The sequence below is a fragment of the Xyrauchen texanus genome, chromosome 5, assembly GCF_025860055.1.
Source record: "Xyrauchen texanus isolate HMW12.3.18 chromosome 5, RBS_HiC_50CHRs, whole genome shotgun sequence".
NCBI classification, from domain to species: domain Eukaryota; kingdom Metazoa; phylum Chordata; class Actinopteri; order Cypriniformes; family Catostomidae; genus Xyrauchen; species Xyrauchen texanus.
In genome coordinates, this window is record NC_068280.1 from 52721836 (window position 1) to 52741909 (window position 20074).

General features: G+C 41.6%; 1 protein-coding gene across 1 annotated transcript in view; it reads right to left on the minus strand.

Moving 5' to 3' along the window:
• LOC127643631 (A disintegrin and metalloproteinase with thrombospondin motifs 5-like) overlaps positions 1 to 15151 on the minus strand; it is a 34071-nt gene extending 18920 nt beyond the window's left edge. Inside the window, exon 1 of the mRNA XM_052126423.1 lies at positions 13947 to 15151. Within this exon, the coding sequence (XP_051982383.1) occupies positions 13947 to 14945 (999 nt within the window). The 5' untranslated portion in view covers positions 14946 to 15151. The remainder of the gene's footprint in view (positions 1 to 13946) is intronic.
• Positions 15152 to 20074: the final 4923 nt, after the last annotated feature.

The window sequence follows — 20074 nt, forward strand, 5'->3', positions numbered from 1 at the left end:
ACACACACACACACCTGCACACACACACGCACACTCTCGCATACACACACACACACACACTCGCACACACTCGCACACACACACACACACACACACACACACCACACACACACACACACACACACACACACGCACACTCTCGCATACACACACACACACACTCGAACGCACACACACACACACTCGCACACACACACTCGCACGCACACACGCACACACACACTCGCACGCACACACACACTAACACACACACACTCGAACGCACACACACACACACACACACTAACACACACACACTCGCACGCACACTCTCGAACGCACACACACACACTCTCGCACGCACACACACACACACACTCGCACGCACACACACACACTCTCGCACACACACACACACACTCTCGCACGCACACACACACTCGCACGCACACACACACACTCGCACACACGCACACTAACACACACACACACTCGCACACACACACGCACACTCTCGCACGCACACACGCACACTCTCGCATGCACACACACACACACACACACACTCTCGCACGCACACACACACACAACACTCACGCACAAACACAGAACCAGGACATCTTTTGGTCATTGTTGACATCACAATTATCTGTTGTTTTCCAGCTTATGACAGCAATCTAACACACAGTTTTGTTTTGTTTTTTGACACTTTTTAGTTCTTCTGGTTAAAAAACGAAAGTTGAAGCAAAGTCACAAATTGTGAGGAATATGCATAAAATCTGAGATGTGGTTGGTTAGAGAGTACCTGTCTACGTCAAAAGTTTCTGAGCATTTCTACACATTATTCATGAGAAGGAACGTTTCCATCCAATCACAGCACGGCCTTATGCATGAGATCATATTACAGCGGAGAATTCAAAAACAGTTCCAGGTCAGCGCAAGTTCAACAGCTCTCGTGAAACAGATATGAGAGCGGACTTCTAAAAGTCTATTTTTTCATGCCTGATCTTCTCTCCTCCTGGCATCGCTCATTATTCCTCTGTTTATCTGCTGTAGGATGCCCTGTACTGCCACATCTGTTGATTCTGACCTGTTACATTTTCACAGACAATGAGAAACAGACAGAGAGCAACATGATATGGGCTGATATTCCCAGGAATTCCTGCCTGAGGGCACCAGGGAAGCATGTCTGCCAATGGACGAGCACGAAATGAGGAAACTATTGAGAGAAAATCACAACAAACGACTACAACGGTGTCCTGCTTTCCAAAAGAACGCACCTAAACACCCTCAAAACAAGAAGCAAAATTGTGTACGATAATAAGACTTTGACTTAGACATATTTTGCAGTAAGTCCGGTGATCAAAACAGACGCAAGGTGCCTGACGGTTCGAAGTTCAGTTCAGAACACACGGATCTTACACTCAAACACACACGGGAATGTTTATCTGCTCGCGGGTCTCAGGCTTGGCAAGCATTCTGAGCAAACACGTCGACGGCAGACAGGCAGGAAGAGCCGCAGGTGGGTGGAGAAGACTCTGGATATTTGATTTGAGGTGTGATGGGGTGAGAGCGCCGCGAGTTTCTGTCAGCTGGTTTTGATTTATGGGGCGTTTCAGAGCCATATGGGCCCGGCTACACTTTACACTGATCTGGGGTCTGTTTACAGAAGTCATTCTGTGGCCTTTACTCTTATGAGCAGAACATCAGCACTGATCCCAATGAAGGGGTTTGGTGAAACCATTTCTGGAATCTTTGGATACAAAAACATCTCATCTAATGTCTCTAGGACTGGCTCGATACAGACATTGTCAATGGCGTGATGCTCAAACTTTGTCTGGATCTATTAAACTTAAACTCTGGTGGATTTTTCACACTCAAATTGTAAACATGTAATTCTGGTACTGTTCACTCTACCTCACTTTGAAAAGTCTCATTTTATTCCACTAGGTGGCAGAAAACACTAGAAAAATATATTTGTTCTCTATCACATTCCATCACAGTATACAGATGTGAACTGTAGGGGGCGCTCTAACACATTTTACCCCTCACAGATGTGAACTGTAGGGGGCGCTCTAACACATTATACCCCTCACAGATGTGAACTGTAGGGGGCGCTCTAACACATTTTACCCCTCACAGATGTGAACTGTAGGGGGCTCTAACACATTATACCCCTCACAGATGTGAACTGTAGGGGGCTCTAACACATTATACCCCTCACAGATGTGAACTGTAGGGGGCTCTAACACATTTTACCCCTCACAGATGTGAACTGTAGGGGGCTCTAACACATTATATCCCTCACAGATGTGAACTGTAGGGGGCGCTCTAACACATTATACCCCTCACAGATGTGAACTGTAGGGGGCGCTCTAACACATTTTACCCCTCACAGATGTGAACTGTAGGTGGTGCTCTAACGCACTTTATCCCTCACAGATGTGAACTGTAGGTGGCGCTCTAACACATTATACCCCTCACAGATGTGCTCGTCCATAGACATTCAGTCTAATGTTCAGTTCAAGCAACACCCTCATTATTACATTGAATATCTCGGCCTCTGAGTGGACTACAAGCTCAATCTAGGTGTCATTAGAAAGCTGAGATCCTCTCAGCGATATATATATTATGATCAATTGTCAAAAACATATTTTTCTGATGATTTGTTTTGTATGCTTTTCTTTCTGGATGGCATATTTTGTTCTGGACATCTTATAACATTGGATTATTCAGCCAAGCAAGCTCACCAATGGCTCATTTTTTAGGACATTTTTTGAGAACTTCATGAGGTAAAAGCAGATATAAAGTTTTTGGTTATTTGGGGCTTACAGCAGCAGTGATCGTGCACAAACGAGACATTTGTATTTGATGACTTGATGACAGAAATCTTAATTACATTTACATCTATGCATTTGGCAGATGCTTTTATCCAAAGTGACTTACAGTGCACTTATTACAGGGACAATCCCCCCAGAGCAACCTGGAGTTAAGTGCCTTACTCAAGGACACAATGGTGGTGACTGTGGGGATCAAACCAGCAACCTTCTGATTACCTGTTATGTGCTTTAGTCCACTACACCACCACTCCAAGTAATTCACTGAGATTCTCTTGAATATATTCGAACTGTGGTATTAGTGCAACACAAATAATCATTCTTTAAATTCTTTGCAGTCATGTTCCTGAGAATGAGAGCTTTCGTTTGATATATGACTTATAGGTGCTATGTGAAAGACTAAATATTTCTACACCACTACCTCTGGCGAGCGCTAATATTCAACGCAAACATTTTGAGGCCTTATTTTATTTTATTCAACATAAATGCAGAAGTGATGTTATCTCTGAAAAGTTCAGTGTCTAAGCTTTCAAATGGTACCTCATATGCCTGACTTGTGTATACGGAGACTTTAACGATTTTTAACGATGTTTTTCGCGATATAGCGCCCCCTATTGGACACGCCGGCGGGTCATCAAAAATGCAAAACAAAATGCAAAGTTTACATTGAAAAATATAGTTTGAAAATGTAGATCTTTTGATTTTGATACCTTTATAGTTGGTTACATCACTTTACATTTTTGACATAATTGACTTTTGAGAATAAGGCGAATATATATTGACCTTATTTTACATAAAAATGACAATGTCTTAATTTCAACATGCATGGCTGTTTAGTGAATTTGTCCCTCAGTGTTTTGGACCAATTCCCTGAAACATGTGAGTGACACAAAATGTTGATTATTTTAATATCTGCAACAAAATAGTATCTGTAAAATACTATATATGACCCGGCTGTAAATGTCAACACTCCTTCCAGCTCTTCTCGTGTCAAAGCGAATTCTTTATCCTACTGAGTGTCTCCAGAGGGGCCGGATCCAATTGCAGGCGGTTGCTGCCCAACGCTGGCACAGATCATGAGGATTTCAGACAGTGGGGTGTATGTATGGATGGATGCATTCAGACTGTCCAGAAATCTGTGAGGTTTTCAGTGGACTGTCAATGTATAGTGGGTGAAATTCAGGATGTGTGAAATGCCCCAGTGTGTTACAACTAACAGACAGACGACGACTGAGAGGGGAATGTATGAGGAAAAACATCTCTTACAGTCTTACAATGTCTTTCAGATTACAAAACATGTGAGATATATGTAACCTCTTTCTATTTTCTACACAACAATCAGATTAAATGGAGATCAAATAGAGACTTTTGCTGGTTTCCTGCTTCTCAGATGTTTCTCCTGTGAAAAAAACCTGAAAGTTCAGAAGAGATCTTAAAGAAGTCCCAGACATCAGAATTGCCAAGATACTAATATCATAAAAAAGAGATAGATGGACAGGAAGACAAAACGAACTAACGTACAAGCAAGCAATAAGATAGACAGACAGACCCTGTCACTGCCAGTGCGCACGACCAAGGAGACTGTTCCCAAGTCTTTGCCAGTGTTAACGGCCACGGAGTCTGTTCCTCTGTCACGGCCAGTGCCCGAGCATTCCACGGCTCAGCACCCTCAGCCGCTCCCTCCTGAACATAGTCCAGTGACCGCCGTCCGGTTCACTGCCTCTTGTCTAATGCCTGCCGCCCAGTCCTCTGTCGCCTCCGCCCTGAGGCTTCCTCCCAGGCCACCAGACCCTGCCTCCGCCCTGAGGCTTCCTCCCAGGCCGCCAGACCCTGTCTCCGCCCTGAGTCCTCCTCCCAGGCAGCCAGACCCTGTCTCCCCATGAGGCCTCCTTCCAGGCCGCCAGACCCTGCCTCCGTCATGAGGCTTCCTTCCAGGCCGCCATACCCTGCCTCCGTCATGAGGCTTCCTCCCAGGCCGCCAGACCCTGTCTCCGTCATGAGGCTTCCTCCCAGGCCGCCAGACCCTGTCTCCGCCCTGAGTCCTCCTCCCAGGCAGCCAGACCCTGTCTCCCCATGAGGCCTCCTTCCAGGCCGCCAGACCCTGCCTCCGTCCTGAGGCTTCCTCCCAGGCTGCCAGACCCTGCCTCCGGCCTGAGGCCTCCTTCCAGGTCACCAGACCCTGCCTGCGCCATGAGGCTTCCTCCCAGGCCGCCATACCCTGCCTCCGCCCTGAGGCTTCCTCCCAGGCCGCCAGACCCTGCCTGCGCCATGAGGCTTCCTCCCAATCCCCCGGACCTCGCCCCTTTCCTTAAGTTTCCACTTTGGTTTCTCTACCATCCCTCCCTTTCTGTTGTGTTTTCTGTTAGTGGTCATTTTGTCTGTCTTTTGTATAGTTTGATGTTCCCGTTTTGGGAACATCATCATCCCATTTCTGTCTTGTTTTTCGTTGTCTGTCTTTGTGTGAGCACGCAGTTTCGTTTGTATTCCCTTCCGTGTGCTCTTCGGTCTGTCTTGTTTCATGTTGGGAGCATGATGTCTGGATCCTTACTTCCTGTCTGGTTCAGTTTTGGTCTGTGTTGGGATCCGAACACTACAAGTCTGTCTGTTACTGCATCATGTGGGTGCATCACGCTTATGTCATCTTTGCAGCATTCACTCACGTCAATAGTCTCACACACACAGGTGCATCTCGAGACACGCTCACTTTGCATTGTGCACCCGGGTCGCGAGTTGTCTTCATGTTGTGCTGATGTTCGGGTCCTGAGCCTCTCAATTCCTGATAATTATAGAGAGACAGACAGACAGACAGACAGACAGAGAGAGAGATAGAGACAGACAGACAAACAGACAGAGAGAGAGAGATAGACAGACAGACAGAGAGAGAGAGAGAGAGACAGACAGACAGAGAGAGAGAGAGAGAGAGAGAGAGACAGAGAGAGAGACAGACAGATAGAGAGAGAGATAGACAGACAGACAAACAGACAAAGAGAAAGATAGACAGACAGACAGAGAGAGATATAGACAGACAGACAGACAGAGAGAGAGAGAGAGACAGACAAACAGACAGAGAGAAAGATAGACAGACAGACAGAGAGAGAGACAGACAGACAGACAGACAGACAGACAGAGAGAGAAGAGAGAGAGAGAGAGAGACACAGACAGACGGACAGACAGACAGGATGATAGTTAAACAGATAGACAGATAAATCTGATGATAAATTAAACTAAATCAACAATCCTGAGCAATGAAAGAGATGTTATAGTTTCTATTGAGGAACAGTGTGTGTGTGTGTGTGTGTGTGTGTGTGTGTGTGTGTGTGTGTGTGTGTGAGAGAGTGAGTGTGTGTGAGCGTGTGTGTGTGTGTGAGTGTGTGTGTGTGTGTGTGTGTGAGTGTGTGTGAGAGTGAGTGTGTGTGAGTGTGTGTGTGTGTGTGTAGAGTGTGTGTGTGTGTGTGTGTGTGTAGAGTGTGTGTGAGTGTGTGTGTGTGAGAGTGTGTGTGTGTGTAGTGTGTGTGTGTGAGCGTGTATTTATCACTTTGTAGAGAGACCAAATGTCCCCATAAGGATAGATAAAACACCGAAATGTTTGACACTTGTGGGGACATTTTAGTCAGTCACCCATGAGAGAGAAACAGACTTATAAATCATACTAAATTATGTATTTTGAAAATGTAGAAAGATGCAGAAAGTTTTCTGTGAGGGTTAGGTTTAGGGGTAGGGTTAGGTTTAGGGGATAGAATATAAAGTTTGTACAGTATAAAAACCATTATGTCTATGGAAAGTCCCCATAAAACATGGAAACACAACATATGTGTGTGTGTGTGTGTGTGTGTGTGTGTGTGTGTGTGTGTGTGCTCATGATCCCCTGCACCTGCTATAGAAAAAACAGTGTTGATTCTGAATGTAACGTAACACATTCTGCCATTAGGACGCAATAATCTGATGACACACGCCATGTTCAGAGTTCTGATAAAGTCTCATTTCTGTAGGACACATGCTGCATTGTCTCTTCAGTCTCAGCGCAGTCATGCCTCCGTCGCCTCTCTGATGTCACCATAATAACCACACATTCACCCAAAAGGCTATCTGCTCAATGTGGCTCTTGTTTCAGTGTGGTATGCATCGAGCTGCATGGACGCATCCACACGCCTCAGCGCATTCTGAACCCGAAACGGGAGGAGAGAGAGTATGACGGCTTGTTTGGGGTTTATAAACCACTCTCTCTCTCTCTCTCTCAGACATTATGAAGAACTGAAGAGGGCTGCACATGTGTCGAATGTGTCATGTGCAACACGTGTATCGGAGAACTTTGCATAGGATGGCATGTCCTCTGCCTGCTGTTTGGGACAATTTGTGACCCCAGACATCCCATCAGTGTTGACAAATCTATAAAGTAATTGACTAAAAGTCTTTCAGCATTAGTGTGCTTTAGGCAGTTTTCATTTTACACAGATTTCTGCCTTTAGACGAAAAAGCCCTTTAATTTTAGTGGATTAAAAGATCATATATAAACAAAAATATATAAACATTGAATAATTTAATCAAAATGAGCGAATGAGATGTGGACCATACCATAGTACTAATACAGGAGAACAAAATCTATGGTAATAAAAATCATAATTTTGTGGTTATTTTGATTTTATTACAAATACCATGGTTACGATAATGATAGAGTATACTGTAAAAGCATGGTTTCTGCCCCAAAAAACTTATTTTTCTTAGTTAATACAATATTACTATAGTACAACCATAGTTTTCATAAAAAATACAAAATAAATAAAAAAAAAACAGTTAGCTTACAACAATAATGGTTCCTGCAATATTACTACTTTCTACCCAAAAATTATGGTTACGACAGTCTACAATATTGGTAGCACTTTATCATAAACATTTGTTAAAATTAGCAAATTAATTAGGTATCATTAACTAACAATGAACAAATATTTGTACAGTAGGCCTATTTATCTTTGTTAATGTTAGTTAATAAAATACAATTGTTCATTTTTAGTTTGTTAGTTCAGAGTGCATTAACTTATGCTAACATATACAACTTTTGATTAAAATGTGTTATGTTGAAATTAACCATGATTAATAAATGCTATAAAAGTATTGTTCATTGTTCGTTCATATTAACTGATGTTGTTAACAAATGTAACCTTATTTTAAAGTGTTACCAAAATATTACTATAGAAAAATCATAGTTAAACTATGGTATTTGCATAGTAAAACCATGATACCCACAAAATTATAATTTTTATAACCATAGTTTTTATTTTACTTTATTATCACTATGGTTTCACAGGGAATACCATGATTAAAATATTGTTACTGTAGTAAAACCAAGCTAAACGTATTACAAGATAATGCAAAACTATTGCGAGGAAACACAAAATTTTGTGAGGCAACGCAAAGTTATTGTGAAGGAACACAAAACTATTGTGAAGGAACGCAAAAATTATTGTGAAGGAACACAAAACTATTGTGAAGGAACGCAAAAATTATTGCGAAAGAACGCAAAACTATTGCAAGGGAACGCAAAGCTATTGTGAAGGAACGCAAAACTATTGCGAAGGAACTCAAAACTATTGTGAAGGAACGCAAAAATTATTGCGAAGGAACGCAAAACTATTGCAAGGGAACGCAAAGCTATTGTGAAGGAACGCAAAACTATTGCAAAGGAACTCAAAACTATTGTGAAGGAACGCAAAAATTATTGCGAAAGAAAGCAAAACTATTGTGAAGGAACGCAAAACTATTTTGAAGGAACGCAAAACTATTGGTAAGGAACGCAAAACTATTGGTAAGGAACACAAAACTATTGCAAAGGGATGCAAAAATTATTGTGAAGGAGCGCAAAACTATTGTGAAGGAACACAAAGCTATTGCGAAGGAACGCAAAACTATTGCGAAGGAACGCAAAAATTATCGTGAAGGAATGCAAAACTATTGTGAAGGAACACAAAGCTATTGCGAAGGAACGCAAAACTATTGCGAAGGAACCCAAACTTTTGCGAAGGAATGCAAAAATTATTGCGAAAGAACGCAAAACTATTGTGAAGGAACGCAAAACTATTTTGAAGGAACGTAAAACTATTGTGAAGGAACGCAAAACTATTGTGAAGGAACACAAAACTATTGCGAGGGAACGCAAAACTATTGTGAAGGAACACAAAACTATTGCGAAGGAACGCAAAAACTATTGCAAGGGAACGCAGAACTATTGCAAGGTAACGCAAAGCTATTGTGAAGGAACGCAAAACTTTTGTGAAGGAACGCAAAACTTATTGTGAAGGAACGCAAAACTATTGTGAAGGAACACAAAATTTATTGTGAGGGAACGCAACACTATTGTGAAGGAACGCAAAAACTATTGCAAGGTAATGCAAAGCTATTGTGAAGGAACGCAAAACTTTTGTGAAGGAACGCAAAACTTATTGTGAAGGAACACAAAACTATTGGGAAGGAACGCAAAACTATTGTGAAGTAACGCAAAGCTATTGTGAAGGAACACAAAACTATTGTGAAGGAACACAAGACTATTGCGAAGGGACGCAAAAATTATTGTGAAGGAACGCAAAACTATTGTGAAGGAACACAAAGCTATTGCGAAGGAACGCAAAACTATTGCAAAGGAATGCAAAACTATTGGGAAGGAACACAAAACTATTGCGAAGGAACGCAAAAACTATTGCAAGGGAATGCAGAACTATTGCGAGGTAACGCAAAGCTATTGTGAAGGAACGCAAAACTTATTGTGAAGGAACGCAAAACTATTATGAAGGAACGCTATTGTGAGGGAATGCAAAACTATTGTGAAGGAACACAAAACTATTGTGAAGGAACGCAAAAACTATTGCAAGGTAACGCAAAGCTATTGTGAAGGAACGCAAAACTTTTGTGAAGGAACGCAAAACTATTGTGAAGGAACGCAAAGCTATTGTGAAGGAACACAAAACTATTGCGAAGGAACGCAAAACTTATTGTGAAGGAACACAAAACTATTGTGAAGGAACGCAAAACTTATTGTGAAGGAACGCAAAACTATTGTGAAGGAACGCAAAACTATTGTGAAGGAACGCAAAGCTATTATGAAGGAACGCAAAACTTATTGTGAAGGAACACAAAACTATTGCAAGGGAACGCAAAACTTATTGTGAAGGAACACAAAATTATTGTGAAGGAATGCAAAACTATTGTGAAGGAACACAAAACTATTGTGAAGGAACACAAAATTATTGTGAAGGAATGCAAAACTATTGTGAAGGAACACAAAACTATTGTGAAGGAACGCAAAGCTATTATGAAGGAACGCAAAACTTATTGTGAAGGAACACAAAACTATTGCGAAGGAACCCAAACTTTTGCGAAGGAATGCAAAAATTATTGCTGAAAGAACGCAAAAACTATTGTGAAGGAACGTAAAACTATTTTGAAGGAACGTAAAACTATTGTGAAGGAGCATAAAACTATTGTGAAGGAACACAAAACTATTATGAGGGAACATAAAACTATTGTGAAGGAACACAAAACTATTGCGAAGGAGCATAAAAACTATTGCAAGGGAGCATAGAACTATTGCAAGGTAGCATAAAGCTATTGTGAAGGAGCATAAAACTTTTGTGAAGGAGCATAAAACTTATTGTGAAGGAACATAAAACTATTGTGAAGGAACACAAAATTTATTGTGAGAGAACATAACACTATTGTGAAGGAGCATAAAAACTATTGCAAGGTAATGCAAAGCTATTGTGAAGGAACGCAAAACTTTTGTGAAGGAACATAAAACTTATTGTGAAGGAACACAAAACTATTGGGAAGGAACGTAAAACTATTGTGAAGTAACATAAAGCTATTGTGAAGGAACACAAAACTATTGTGAAGGAACACAAGACTATTGCGAAGGGACATAAAAATTATTGTGAAGGAGCACAAAACTATTGTGAAGGAACACAAAGCTATTGCGAAGGAGCATAAAACTATTGCAAAGGAATGCAAAACTATTGGGAAGGAACACAAAACTATTAGTGAAGGAGCATAAAAACTATTGCAAGGGAATGCAGAACTATTGCGAGGTAGCATAAAGCTATTGTGAAGGAACATAAAACTTATTGTGAAGGAACATAAAACTATTATGAAGGAACGCTATTGTGAGGGAACGCAAAACTATTGTGAAGGAACACAAAACTATTGTGAAGGAACGCAAAAACTATTGCAAGGTAACGCAAAGCTATTGTGAAGGAACGCAAAACTTTTGTGAAGGAACGCAAAACTATTGTGAAGGAACGCAAAGCTATTGTGAAGGAACACAAAACTATTGCGAAGGAACGCAAAACTTATTGTGAAGGAACACAGAACTATTGTGAAGGAACGCAAAACTATTGTGAAGGAACGCAAAACTTATTGTGAAGGAACGCAAAACTATTGTGAAGGAACGCAAAACTATTGTGAAGGAACGCAAAGCTATTATGAAGGAACGCAAAACTTATTGTGAAGGAACACAAAACTATTGCAAGGGAACGCAAAACTTATTGTGAAGGAACACAAAATTATTGTGAAGGAATGCAAAACTATTGTGAAGGAACACAAAACTATTGTGAAGGAACGCAAAGCTATTATGAAGGAACGCAAAACTTATTGTGAAGGAACACAAAACTATTGCGAAGGAACGCAAAACTTTTGCGAAGGAACGCAAAATTATTGCGAGGGAACGCAAAACTATTGCGAGGGAACGCAAAACTTATTGTGAAGGAACACAAAACTATTGCAAGGGAACGCAAAACTATTGAGAAAAAACATTCCCGTCCTCTCAGGGGCTCTGTAGATTTAGCTACCACAGAGGGCACAATTTAGGACCCTAACCTTTACCTAACCTCTTCAAAAGTCTATTTTTATGTTGCCTTATTATCCTTTATAATGCTTGACAGACCCAGTCTCTATTCACTTTCACAGTATGAAAAAGAGCAGTGTGGACATTCTGCTCAATGTTTCGTTTTGTGTACCACAGAAGAAAGAAAGTCATACGGGTTTGGACTGACATGATTTTTGGCTTTCGAGAAACACATAAAATCAGGCTTTGTCATGAAGAGGAGTTGTTTTTGGGGAAAACTGAGCAAAAGCAGAGAGGAAATAACGCTTGAGTTCTTTCATAGCCTTTGTGCTTTGGGTTGGCTGCGGTTCCTTCTCTCTCAGTGGGTGTCTGTGAGCTTTTGCTGCCCATCACGGCTTGTTGACATGGTGTACTTCACAACCACACACATTCACACACACTCTTAAACACACAAACTACACCACCAGGTGTTTTAGGGCTCCATACTTCCAGCGGGAAGAGGCAGCTGGCACCAAACCGTCTGTGCCAGGCCAGGACGCCGGGGCACTGCCAAGAGAAGCTACCTCGCAGGGGAAACGATGCATGCATCCCTTGCAGAACGCATTTAACGCATTCATTCAGAGCGATTAATTATATTCTATTATATATACGTTTGAAACATGTTTACAGATTAAACCCCATTGACTTCCATTGTAAGTGTCTCACTGGAACACACATTTGTGCTTTTATTAAAGAAAAGGAGGGACGAATCAAAATACTTTTTTGTGGTAATCATCATTATGACACAAATGCTGTCGGTGACTCTTAACTTGAATAGAACCCGGAATATCAAAATGAAACCGGCTCTCGATTCCCAACCCTCGTTTGGAATCTCCCCCCGCACCGAGCAAGACCTTGCATGACTTACATGTACCACAAGCCTCGTCAGGAAATATGACAAGCTCCAAAACCACAACTGGGCCATGGATTTTTGTACTTTACTGTGGTATTTTGTGGAGGGGTAAATGAGTGTGGTCTCAAGCCATGGAAGGATTTTCAGATGGTCGATGTGTTTATTTTCCTCACAGTTCCCAGCGCTCCACAAAGAGAGCGAGAGAGAGCCGAGCGCTCAAATCTCACCATCTGAACATCTCATCCAAACAGCATCCTGTGTAAGGAATGTGCACGGATAGCTCGAGGATCACACACTTTATGAAGACACGCACTAGTCAGGGGACTGGGAGGGCCACTCCAAGGCTCCTGCCTAGAAAAAAAGGAGCAAAGGAAATCATTTTGCAGTCCTATGTGGAATGGGAGGGGTGCAAGACTGGAGTTCCCACAGTAGTCGGACACATGATCGGATCCAGCTGAAATGGAAACACACTGCTGTGCATGGACTTGGCTTTAGTGGAGCCATGATACAGAGATGGTATCAGATGGCATAGTCCTGAATGAATACTGCCCTGGTATGTCCACAAACATCATGCCATTACCGTGGTACCATGCAAATAAAGGTAATACAATTAAATACTTTTAAAGGGACAGTACACACAAAAATGAAAATTCTCTCATCATTTCTTCACCCTCACGCCATCCCAGATGTGTTTGACTTTCTTTCTTCTGCTGAACACAAACAAAGATTTTTAGAAGAATATTCCAGCTCTGTATGTCCGTACAATGCAAGGGAATGGTGACCGGAACTTTTAAGCTCCAAAAAGCACATAAAGGCAGCATGAAAGTAATCCAGTGGTTTAATCCATGTCTTCAGAAGTGGGTGAGAAACAGATCAATATTTTAAGTCCTATTTTTCTATAAATCTCCACATTTCTCGTGCATATCGCCACCTACTGGGCAGGGAGGAGAATTTATAGTAAAAAAGGACTTTAATAATGATCTGCATCTCACCAACACCTATCATATCGCTTCTGAAGACATGGATTAAACCACTGGAGTCTTATGGATTACATTTAAGCTGCCTTTATGTGCTTTCTGGAGCTTCAAAGTTCTGGTCACCATTCACTTGCATTGTTGAGCTGAGATGTTCATCTAAAAATCTAAGAAAGTCACATCTGGGATGGCATGAGGGTGAGTAAATGATGACAGAGTTTTCATTTTTGGGGTGAACTATCCCTTTCCTTTAAATACCTTAGATGTCAGTCAGTATTATAGTATATATATGTGGTTTTATGATGGTACCATATCCAAAAATGATGGACTGTGGTAATATTATGGTACGTTTTGGTCAGTTCACAAAGGCTGTTTCGCGCAACACATATGTGGCCGTTTGGTGCGTCAGCGCGCAATGTGTGTGTTTCTGTTTTTACCTGCCTGGTGAAGAGGATGGCCGCGTCATGATGATGCTGGTCATCGTCATCTAACGGATTCTGCTGATTCTGCCACTTACAGAAGCTCCTGAGCGTCGCGGCGGCGTTTTTGGATACGTCGATCCCCTTCTCGTGCTCTGTCAGAATGGCGACTTTCACCACCGACAAACGGATGGGGTTTTCGATGCTGGCGTGGCCGTAGAGTTTGGACGCGATGGACGCGAGCGTCAACAGGTAGTGATGCAGGTCCTTTCCGTATTTCTTCACCATAGAGTCGTCCGCGACCAGCAGCAGCTCCACGTGTCGTGCGCGAGACACGGACCTCTTGCGTCGCGTCATCGGCTTCGTAAACTTTGTCCACCATCTCCTCCCGCGCGCGCTCTCATCCAACTCAATAAAATCCCGACGGTGGCTGTTCCACTTCCCTCTACCGTTCCGCTTGCGTCTTTTTCTGTCACGCGTGCCGCAGCTGTGACGCGCGGGCATCGCTTCGAAACTGAAGCGCTCACGGGTGTAATAGTGGAGCGCGCGCGTCGCGTCGGCGTTCCCGACTATGTGCGCGTCGTTCTCGTGACCTTTCGCTCGCATGAGCGGCGTGATGGTGTAACGCGCGTGATCGACGGCGAAAAATCCATCAAGTCCGCCGCCACACAGATTAAAAACGGCCAGGGACTCCGCGTTTGAATTCACGGTGCCGCGGTAAACGCATTCCCTGCGCGGTCGCGCACTGACGTGACGAAACAATATCGACTCATCCCGCTCCATATCCAGCTGAAAGCGCTGCTCGTCCATGTAAACAAGATAACCGGCTTTTCCTCCGCCGTAATATATACGGTCCACATCCCGCACGAGACCGGCGCTCCGGTTGGCAGGTGTGCGGAGCGACGCGTTCGCAGGTGGAGAGAACGCGCTAAACGCAACGGAAGCGCCAGAGTAGCCTGACGCGTAGTATATTACACATATTATAAGCCAAAACAACAAAGCATTCCGCAACATCATGCCATTCGCTGCAGAAATGTAATTTAGTCCGATGTGTTTTAGTCACACAACACAATTTGGGAAACTTTTGGAGACATTATAATCCAAAATCGAGATTTAAGAGGACTGGGATGAAGAACTGCTCCCGGTGCGCATCTCACGCGTTCCAAACTCCAAAGGATGAAGACGAGCCAGGAAATAAATGAAAGCAAAGAAAAGCAGGATGAGAGGAGCGAGAAGAGATGAGGAGGAACTAAAGTGAACTTGAAGAACAAAAACACAAAGTTTCCTCTTTAAAGCACTTAGAGAAAGAGAGAGAGAAGGAGAGAGAGAGAGAGAGTCCGGCCCCCTTGCGCTCCAGCCCTCCTCCTTTCATTCTTCACCAACTCTCTCTCTCTCTCTCTCTCTCTCTCTCTCTCTCTCTCTCTCACTCTCACTCACTCACTCTCTCTCTCTCTCTCTCTCACTCTCTCTCTCACCTCTCACTCACTCCTCTCTCTCTCTCTCTCTCTCTCTCTCACTCTCTCTCTTGACTTCTTTCAATGGTGCACCCAGTAATATACCTTTAATAATGTCTACCTACTGTGTTTTGTTTACTGTATGTCAGAGGAACAAATGAAGATACTTTCGGCACCACAACCATAAAGAATGCTCAGTCAATCTCAACATGAGGGTTGATGTATGTTGGGCATGCACTGTGCTGTTGTGGAGGGAATCCACTACTGGGAAACCCTGCTCTGCTCCATAGTGCATCAATGGCTGCAGGCAACAACACCAACTAATGCAGAATACTGAGTATTGTGCACATGAGCGAGCGAGACATTCATTCTGATGTCTGGGGTCACTGCAGGTCATTCCAGAACTGTATTGTGACATCACCACCATCAAAACAACAAAATAATGTTTAAAAAAAAAACAAAAAAACATTTATGACGCTCAAAAAATAATTATTTGTATATTCGAACGCACCAATGATGCAAAGATTTTTGCTTTGTATGTTCAAATATGCTAAAAATGCCCAAAATGTTTGATTTGAACTTTTTATCTTTCCTATGTTGCTCAAAAATTTTAAATTCATAGTTTCGAACGAACCTATTATGTTCCAAAATTTTGGATTTGTGTGTTTAAAAGTGCCTATGATGTTTAAATGTTTTTGCTTCTTACGTTCAAATACGTTTAAAATGCCCAAAATGTTCGACTTGAACTTCCGGACATACCTGTGATCCTCAAAAATATTAAATTCGTAGTTTCGAATGCACCTATGATGTTCAAAAATGTTTAATTCGTAATTACGAGTGGGCCAATGATGCTAACTTTTTTGCTTCGTACGTTCATATATGCTTAAAATGCCCAAAATGTTCGACTTGAACGTTCGAATGCACCTATGATGCTCAAAAATTTGCGATTCGTATGTTTGAACGCACCAAAAATGTTCGATTCATATGTTCGAATGCACCTATGATGCTCAAAAATGTTCGATTCGTATGTTCGAACGCACCAAAAACATTCGATTCGTATGTTCGAATGGACCTATGATGCTCAAAAATGTTCGATTCGTATGTTCGAACGCACCAAAAAATGTTTCGATTCGTATGTTCGAATGCACCTATGATGCTCAAAAATGTTCAATTCGTATGTTCGAACGCACCTATGATGCTCAAAAATTTTCAATTCGTATGTTCGAACGCACCTATGATGCTCAAAAATGTTCGATTCGTATGTTCGAACGCACCTATGATGGTCAAAAATGTTCGATTCGTACGTACGAACGCAACTATGATGCTCAAAAATGTTCGATTCGTATGTTCGAACGCACCTATGATGCTCAAAAATGTTCGATTCGTATGTTCGAACGCACCTTTGATGCTCAAAAACGTTCGATTCGTACGTTTGAACGCACCTATGATGCTCAAAAATGTTCGATTCGTACGTTCGAACGCAACTATGATGCTCAAAAATGTTCGATTTGTATGTTCGAACGCACCTATGATGCTCAAAAATGTTCGATTCGTACGTTTGAACGCACCTATGATGCTCAAAAATGTTCGATTCGTACGTTCGAACGCAACTATGATGCTCAAAAATGTTCGATTTGTATGTTCGAACGCACCTATGATGCTCAAAAATGTTCGATTCGTACGTTCGAACGCAACTATGATGCTCAAAAATGTTCGATTTGTATGTTCGAACGCACCTATGATGCTCAAAAATGTTCGATTTGAACGTTCGAACGCACCTATGATTCTCAAAAATGTTCGATTTTTACGTTCGAACGCACCTATGATGCTCAAAAATGTTCGATTCAGATGCGTTTGAACGCACCTATGATGCTCAAAAATGTTCGATTTTTACGTTGGAACGCACCTATGATGCTCAAAAATGTTCGATTTTTACGTTCGAATGCACCTATGATGCTCAAATATGTTCGATTCGTATGTTCGAACGCACCTATGATGGTCAAAAATGTTCGATTCGTACGTACGAACGCAACTATGATGCTCAAAAATGTTCGATTCGTATGTTCGAACGCACCTATGATGCTCAAAAATGTTCGATTCGTATGTTCGAACGCACCTTTGATGCTCAAAAACGTTCGATTCGTACGTTTGAACGCACCTATGATGCTCAAAATGTTCGATTCAGTACGTTCGAACGCTAACTATGATGCTCAAAAATGTTCGATTTGTATGTTCGAACGCACCTATGATGCTCAAAAATGTTCGATTCGTACGTTTGAACGCACCTATGATGCTCAAAAATGTTCGATTCGTACGTTCGAACGCAACTATGATGCTCAAAAATGTTCGATTTGTATGTTCGAACGCACCTATGATGCTCAAAAATGTTCGATTTGAACGTTCGAACGCACCTATGATTCTCAAAAATGTTCGATTTTTACGTTCGAACGCACCTATGATGCTCAAAAATGTTCGATTCGTACGTTTGAACGCACCTATGATGCTCAAAAATGTTCGATTTTTACGTTGGAACGCACCTATGATGCTCAAAAATGTTCGATTTTTACGTTCGAATGCACCTATGATGCTCAAATATGTTCGATTCGTATGTTCGAACGCACCGTTGATGCTCAAAAACGTTCGATTCGTATGTTCGAACGCACCTATGATGCTCAAAAATTTTCGATTCATATGTTCGAACACACCTATGATGCTCAAAAACGTTCGATTCGTATGTTCGAATGCAACTATGATGCTCAAAAAGTTTCGATTCATATGTTCGAACACACCTATGATGCTCAAAAATGTCCGATTCGTATGTTCGAACGCACCTAAGATGCTCAAAAATGTTCGATTCGTATGTTCGAACTTACCTATGATGCTCAAAAATGTTCGATTCATACGTTTGAATGCACCTACGATGCTCAAAAATGTTCGATTCGTATGTTCGACTGCAACTATGATGCTCAAAAATGTTCGATTCGTATGTTCGAACGCACCTATGATGCTCAAAAATTTTCGATTCGTATGTTCGACTGCACCTATGATGCTCAAACATTTTCGATTCGTACGTTCGACTGCAGCTATGATGCTCAAATATTTTCGATTCGTATGTTCGAACACACCTATGATGCTCAAAAATGTACGATTCGTATGTTCGAACGCACATATGATGCTCAAAAATGTACGATTCATACGTTCGAACGCACCTATGATGCTCAAAAATGTCCGATTCGTATGTTCGAACGCACCTATGATGCTCAAAAATGTTCGATTCGTATGTTCGAACGAACCTATGATGCTCAAAAATGTTCAATTCGTATGTTCGAACTTACCTATGATGCTCAAAAATGTTCGATTCGTATGTTCGAACGCAGCTATGATGCTCAAAAATGTTCGATTCATACGTTTGAATGCACCTATGATGCTCAAAAATGTTCAATTCATATGTTCGAACGCACCTTTGATGCTCAAAAATGTTGGATTCGTATGTTCGAACTTACCTATGATGCTCAAAAATGTTCGATTCGTATGTTCGAACGCAGCTATGATGCTCAAATGTTCGATTCGTATGTTCGAACGCAGCTATGATGCTCAAAAATGTTCGATTCATACGTTTGAATGCACCTATGGTGCTCAAAAATCTTCGATTCGTATGTTCGAATGCACCTATGATGCTCAAAAATGTTCAATTCATATGTTCGAACGCACCTTTGATGCTCAAAAATGTTCGATTCGTATGTTCGAACTTACCTATGATGCTCAAAAATGTTCGATTCGTATGTTCGAACGCAGCTATGATGCTCAAAAATTTTCGATTCGTATGTTCGAACTTACCTATGATGCTCAAAAATGTTCGATTCGTATGTTCGAACTTACCTATGATGCTCAAAAATGTTCGATTCGTATGTTCGAACTTACCTATGATGCTCAAAAATGTTCAATTCATATGTTTGAACGCACCTTTGATGCTCAAAAATGTTCGATTCGTATGTTCGAACTTACCTATGATGCTCAAAAATCTTCGATTCGTATGTTCGAATGCACCTTTGATGCTCAAAAATGTTCAATTCATATGTTTGAACGCACCTTTGATGCTCAAAAATGTTCGATTCGTATGTTCGAACGCAGCTATGATGCTCAAAACTGTTCGATTCGTATGTTCGAACTTACCTATGATGCTCAAAAATGTTCGATTCGTATGTTCGAACGCACCTACATGTATGATGCAAAAATGTGTGCTTTGTATGTTAGAATACACGCATATAAAGTCAAAACAAAATTCTATTCGTAGTTTCGAATGCAACTATTACGCTTAAATGAAAAAAAATTTGATTCGTATGTTCGAACGCACCTATGATGCTCAAAAATGTTCGATTCGTATGTTCGAACGCACCTATGATGATCAAAAATGTTCGATTCGTATGTTCGAACGCACCTATGATGCTCAAAAATGTTCGATTCGTATGTTCGAACGCACCTATGATGCTCAAAAATGTTCGATTCGTATGTTCGACTGCACCTATGATGCTCAAATATGTTCGAATCATATGTTCGAATGCAACTATGATGCACATAAATGTTCGAATCATAAGTTCGAACGCACCTATTATGCTCAAAAATGTTCGATTCGTATGTTCGAACGCACCTATGATGCTCAAAAATGTTCAATTCGTATGTTCGAACTTACCT